Source organism: Momordica charantia, assembly GCF_013281855.1.
Source record: "Momordica charantia cultivar OHB3-1 chromosome 9 unlocalized genomic scaffold, Mcharantia_2.0 BLBB01000009.1, whole genome shotgun sequence".
NCBI classification, from domain to species: Eukaryota; Viridiplantae; Streptophyta; class Magnoliopsida; order Cucurbitales; family Cucurbitaceae; genus Momordica; species Momordica charantia.
In genome coordinates, this window is record NW_028275167.1 from 20,070,040 (window position 1) to 20,076,737 (window position 6,698).

The window sequence follows — 6,698 nt, forward strand, 5'->3', positions numbered from 1 at the left end:
CAATTGACTTTGAGCATAAGCTTCATTTTAGCTGATTTGAATTTGCTCTTGTAGTGTTTCCTTATGCTCTCCATGATTACTCAATTCTGTATTAGATTCTCTCTCTGTGGAAGATATCTAAATTGTATGATTTTTGTGTTGGACAATTTGAAATGATAGAAACTCCTTAACAAACACTTTATTGATAGATGTTATGAGCTAATGGACCCACGAAGAATATAAAAGTAGGAGGTGCAAGAGAAATCCCTTAAAGGGCTAAGAGACCAAAAACAAATATCCATGACCATGTTCAAGGGCAAAAACTAGCTAGCGGGGACGTGAGCAAAGAAACGTTGAAGAGTCACAATCTAACAGGTGACGATCGAAATCAAAGTTGAACGATAAGGAGTCTCTCGCAAGAACAAGAATAATCACAATTATAGACAAGTTTAAGCGAAGATAAATGATAGAGAAAATGTAAAGAGACATATGAGGGACTATCCCCAACCAATAGTCCTCCAAGAAGAAAATCGACGCCTTATCTCCAACAATGAACTACTCTAGGACAATAAATCTCCATGGGTTCCTAAAAAGTGTCTTTGACCCTGTTGCTGAAGGATATTCATACTTACAATATGATCCTACACTAGAGAGCAAGATCTTAGGGAAGCGCCAAGCCATTTAGCAAGCAAAGTCTCATTATGGAGCAACAAATTGTCAGTACATAGCCCTCCCCCCAAATAACTTTTTTTAGAACACATTGAGGGAGGGGATCCTGCTAGGGGACATAAAAGTTCTAAGACCGATTGGATGAACGTTAATCTCCCACCTTTCGAGAAAAAAGCTTTTTTCCATGAGAGGGGATGCTAATAGGAGACAAAAAAGTTCTAAGACTGATTGGATGAACGTTAATCTCCCACCTTTCGAGAAAAAAACTTTTTTCCATGAGAGGGGATCCTAACAGGGGACATAAAAGTTCTAAGACCGATTGGATGAACGTTAATCTCCCACCTTTTGAGAAAAAAGCTTTTTTCCACGAGGCAATTGAACTCCAAGCGATTTACAGATACAAATTTGGGCAGTAAACGACTGATCAATTTCCATGGCTAAAAACAGATAGAGATGAAACTTTCAAGAGTCATCTCTGAACTTTCTCTAGTAATATCAACATATTTACAAGCAAAAGCTATTTGAACCAAAATACCAAGCAGTTTCATTTGATCCAACTTTTAGATATTACATTACTAAAAAAAACGACGAGGTCAAAGCAAGATTCAATTCACTGCTAAGATGAGGAAGATGAGCTATCATCGTCGGATGAACCGTAGTGCTGACTTTCACACAATCCAGGGAAAATCGATGGAAGACTCGGATTCGGAGGCCCAGTGAATTGACGAGCAGAACCAACTATTGTTCTTTCGTTGATTCTTCCAACTTCCTTGCATACCTGATCTAAGATCGTAAGAAAGTCCCTCACCACCATGAAAATACGCAGCGGCCGAGCTTCTTCTTTCGCTAAGTTGCCGTGGAAGTACTCGGTAATTTCCTTTACCATGGCAAGAACAATGCCCTCTTGGACTTGTATCCTTGCTATTTCTCCAGCTGCCTTCCCCAAGAACCTGTTCATCGAGTCCGAGAAACTTGAGCTACTCCCTCCTTTCAACATGTCTTCATTTAATCTAATGACCTCGGTGATTTTTGTGATCCCTCCAGCGAGTTTTGTTACGTCACTGCTAAGCACATCTGCATCCATTAATGCAGCTTTCTTTACACTCGAGAGCTCCCTGCTAAGACCTGAAACAACTTGAAGACCAAGCTTTCTGAACTCGACATCGTTTGTTAAGGAAGATTGTTGGGTTTTATCAGCTGTCAGGTTCTGATCAGAGGTGGAGTGTCGATAACCTTCAGCTCTAATGATCTCCTGCACTACGAAATGCAGGAGAGTGGTCTTCCCATCGGTCCCCTTGACATCGACAAGCTTGAGAAGGGTGTCGAGTTTAAAGGCATGAGCATCGCCTCGGTTCGTGCCAACGTTCATCCGGTTCCCAGTTTTGAGTACTGCTTCAAGAAGTTTGAGAAACATTCTACTGTTCTTCAATTCTCTACAAGCAGCCTGTGCAAAAACAAAGTATTTTACACAATTCATAAATTTGGCAAAACAAACAATTTCCTGTAACAGAAAGTATTATTGAACAAAACAGAGGCTACTGAATTACCTCGAGAGTTTCAAAGGATCGTTCGAGGTACTCGATTTCAGAGTCGAAATTGGCAATGTAAAGCATTGCATCCACCCTCTTGAATGCAAAAGGCACATCAAGAACTACCTTGAGGAATTTCTCAGCTGGACCAAGTTTAAAAGGCGAATCGTCCTTGTACTCTCTCAAATTACGCTCTTCTTCTGCGGTTGGCGCCATTTTCAGCAAACTTTCGAGAAGCTCAGTACCCAAAGTATCTGAATTTCCTGCATGACATAACAAAAGAATTGAAATAAACAGTAAATGTACATAACTTTAGCATTCTCCATGATTTGGCACATTGATTGCCTTCAAAATCAGGAATAAAGACACCTGAACCAATGTAGACTTACTACAGCTTTCATGTGCTATTATGGGAAAGCTCCATATCCATTCAATCAATCTACAAAACGATTTTAAAATTAGATAATTGTTTTTGTTAGGACAACGAACCCTCCACATTTCTACAATGGTACGATATTGTCCACTTTGGACATAAACCCTCATGACTTTGCTTTTGATTTCACCCAAAAGACCTCGTACCAATAGAGATGTTGTGCCTCACTTATATACCAATATGAGACTTTGGTTGTGTTCTCAATAGTTTTTAGAGAATATGTGATTTTCGGGATAAAAAACAGTATTACTATTACCTTAGCAAGCTAATTACTTAGGACCTACTAATTTTGAATGGGAAATGAAAACCAGGTAATAAATTATCCATTTCAAGAACTAGAACATTTGCTCTAGAAAATGACTTTACTTTCACGTAAATGACAAAAAGATATATATTAGACACGTAAATGACAAAAAGATGTATCGATGTCAAGTTTTTGTTAAAGAATACCTTCCAAAAGGGCCTCAGAGACTTCTTCAATGGTGACATTGAGAGCCCTCAACAAAATTGCAATATTCTGTGACTTCTTAGGATCAAGAACTCGATTCTCTTGGTTCCCAAAAGCACCACCATTTTCTTTGCCCATCAGATTTGAATTATTATTATTGTTATTATTCACCATAAAAAGTGATTCAATCATCTCCTCATTCAACCTGCAAACCATATCATCAAAATATATAGCTCAAAAGATGATTCAAACAGACTACAGATGAAAAGGATGACTCAAAAGCATAATGACAAAAGGAAAAAATCGTACTGAAAAGAACTTGACTTGATCTGATCCCACACCATAGCTCGATCGGAGCTCGTTCGAACTTTGTCCCAATGTAATGGCTTCAGTTTCGGCTTTGAATTGTCCTCCATTCTCTCTGCATCTCCCATGGTGTTTGAGTGCTCGCCCGCTGAAATATGAGCTATGTTCTGTGAGAGTATCGGTCTTGAAGGCACGGAGAGAACTGGCGGACCTATTAAGAATATGAATAAAAGATTAAATATAAAGTAGCCTAACAGATCTAATGCGGCATCAGAACCCGTCATTTCTTTCCCATTGCCCAGTGCTAATTTAGCCCACAATCAGGTAGTCAAAAGAGCATTAATAAAAGGTGAAATATACACTAATCTGTCAAACTTTAACTTTTCAGTTTAAGAATATGAATAAAAGATAGAATATACCTAAACAATCAATTAAACTTTCAAGTTAAAAGAATATACGCTAATCAATTAACTTAAAACTTTTGGTATATGAATAAAATATAGAATATACCCAAATCTATTGACTTAAACTTTTGAAATATGAATAAAAGATCAAATATACGTTAATCTATCGACTTAAGAACTTTTGGGTTTTGGATTTCGGGACCTGGATTAGGCTCCTTGGTGCGGAGGGAGTTAGATGGAGGAGGAATCTCCCAGAACAATCGAGGAGGCGGTGGCGGCGGTGCTGGAGGCGGCAGCTTCACCGGCAACGGTTGCCCGTAATCTGTCTGTAATCCGTTCGAAAATTGTCGGTGCAGCTCCGAGAAATCAGAGTCCCTTGATGGCGAGTTCTTGGTATTCCCGGAGCCTCCCAGCGGCGAAGAAGCAGAGGACAACGACGGCGATGGCGGGACCGGGCGCAATGGAAATGGCCTCAACGGAGCTGGGAATCTAATGATGGAGTCGGGGGATTTCGATCTCAAGCTGGTGGGGCTCAGAATCAATGGCGGAGAAGGACTATTGGGGACAGAAACAGAGGGAGAACCCGAATTAAAACTGGAATTAAAGCTTCTTCTCGCAAAATGATCAGTTTCCACACCCTTAAACAGTTCCACCGGGCTCGATCTTTTCCCGCCGGAAGACCCTCTCGGCGAGAAAAACTCCTCTTCCTCATCGTAGTCGCCGCCGCCGTCGTCATTGCCGCCGCCATTATAATCTCCGTCCGGTTTCCTGTAATCTTCGGCGAAGTTGCGGCGAGGAAGCGGCGGGAGTGGCTTAAGCTCCGGCGAGCCCATCTTAACCGATTCCGATTCCACGATCCCGGCGCCACCGTCTTCCGCTGCAGCATCAGGAGCTTCCGATTCAATCTCCCGAGAAGTGGCCAGAGTTCCGAGATAGAGAAACTTGGAGGTCGCGGCGGAGGAGGTAGTGCGGTTCTTGTGAAGGCCGTCGGAGGTGTCAATGTCCGGTGGGTACAGCCGGAGATTATCAGTCCCCAAGGCCTTATCGGTGGCGGAAATCTGACGGTTCCGTCGCCGGAAGTAGAAAAACAGAGCAACGAGCAAGACAAGAACAGAGGAAACGAGAGAAACAGAGATAACAACGGCGAAGACATGGCGGTGGAGGTGTTGGGAAGAAGTGGGCTGAGGGAAGAGAAGAGCGGAAATGTTGGCCGGAAAAGTAGGAAGCGCCGTGGAGGGCGGCGAGGGCGGCGGCGGAGAAGCGGAATAGGAGGGAAAGAAGGGTTTGGGGGGGGAGGAGTAGGAAATGGAGGAAAACGGAAGCTTAGGCTGCTGCTGCGGCTGAGGCTGCGGCTGAGGGGAAAAGGAAGAAGACGGAGGCAGAGCCGGAGGAAGAGAAGAAGCCCATGGGAAGAAGGGCTGGTGGAGGAGGTGGCGGTGGGGGAGGCTCCGGTGAGCGGCGGCGGAAAGGGGGGAGAGAAGGAGGAAAAAGAAGGCGGAAAAGAGGCGTACGGCGGACATTGCGGGGAGGAAGAAGAAGGAAGGCATTAGAGTAATGGCGCCATTGGAGATGAAGAAAGAAAAGGGGTTAAAAATGAAATGGAAAAAGTGAAATAATTGGGGATTTGGAGTTCAATTGGCAGAGAGAAAGATTAAAGATTCTCTAGCAATGATCACAGTGGGGAAGATGAGCTGTAGCCTCTACACAAAACTGAGGTGAAAGTGAAAGAGAAAGAGCCAAAGAGGGAGGGAGTTTTCTTTTTGGCTTAATATATACACATATATATTTTTTTTGTTTAGTCCTTTTCAAACTTTCAAAGGTCGCCTTCGTACCAATGATAATTTGTTCAAACTTTTTACGATACTATATAAATGTCGATTCATCTTTTGTTTGGATGTCGATAACATAAATTTTTCAATTCAATTCTTTTACACTTGGAAAATTTGGAGGGAATTCGTGAAAATTTAGGCCCAAAACTGTTATCAAGAAAAAGACTTAAAATTCTCACCAATTTCTTAGAAACTTTTATATAGGTTTATGAGTAATTGCACTAAGTAGCAAAAAGGAAATATGTCACTTTTTTTTTTAGAAATATAGTACAAATTTTCAGTTATATTAGTAGTATATCAGATACTCATATCAATATAATATCATATGTATATGTACCACTAGTCATATTATATTACAGATATATATCATTTGAATAAAATTGTCTTAGACCTCCGTTTCAATAAAAAAATTAGATATAGTTATTGTCTTGTTAATTTTACTAAATATTTTTGTCACATTTAAAATCGCTATAGGTTTATTATAGTTTAATATTTATCGAAAGCACTCAATTTAAATCAAGAAGAAAAGAGTTGGAATATCAACCGAATAAAACATATATTTAGGGTTTTTTTTTTTTCTTCTGTCTTCTCGCGTTGCGATGCGAGCGGTGGATGGAGGGAGAGGACCATATATTTAGGGAGGATGTTTTTTGTAGTGGAGTTTCACGCGCGGAGAGAGCGCGTGGAGGGTTGGAGAAAATGGCAGATGGATATGAAATGACGGAAATACCCAACTTGGGAATCACGGTGCTACAGTACAGTGGGTAAGTAGTGGAAGGTAGTTGTCGAGTTCCACGCGCCAAGAATGGCTCAGAGTTTTTGGCAGAGCAGCAGCGCGCGGTGGCTACATTGTTCTCGTTCTCCTCGTTTTTTTGTTTTTTTTGTTTCTTTTTTTTTTGTTTTCTGTTTTTGGTCTAGAATACTTCAATTTGCAATTTTAGTTGGGGGTGAATTAACTTTATTGTAAACTGAAGTAAGTCTTCTCTACAAACCATAGTGTGAATATTCGACCACCTTATTACTGATATATATTTTTATATATCCATAAATTCGCTATCCATATTTTTATTATATTACAAAAAAATCGACAAAATATGAAAA

At 40.8% G+C, this 6,698-nt stretch overlaps 1 protein-coding gene across 1 annotated transcript; it reads right to left on the minus strand.

The window, feature by feature from the left end:
* Nucleotides 1-1,052: 1,052 nt before the first annotated feature.
* Nucleotides 1,053-5,499, minus strand: LOC111023891 (formin-like protein 2). The gene is made up of 5 exons (XM_022301389.2): nucleotides 3,971-5,499; nucleotides 3,368-3,575; nucleotides 3,061-3,263; nucleotides 2,196-2,440; nucleotides 1,053-2,092 (listed from the first exon to the last, which is right to left on the minus strand). Exons 1-5 carry the CDS (start codon nucleotides 5,313-5,315, stop codon nucleotides 1,265-1,267), a joined length of 2,829 nt encoding a protein of 942 aa, XP_022157081.2. The 5' UTR covers nucleotides 5,316-5,499; the 3' UTR covers nucleotides 1,053-1,264.
* Between the last annotated feature and the right edge of the window lie 1,199 nt (nucleotides 5,500-6,698).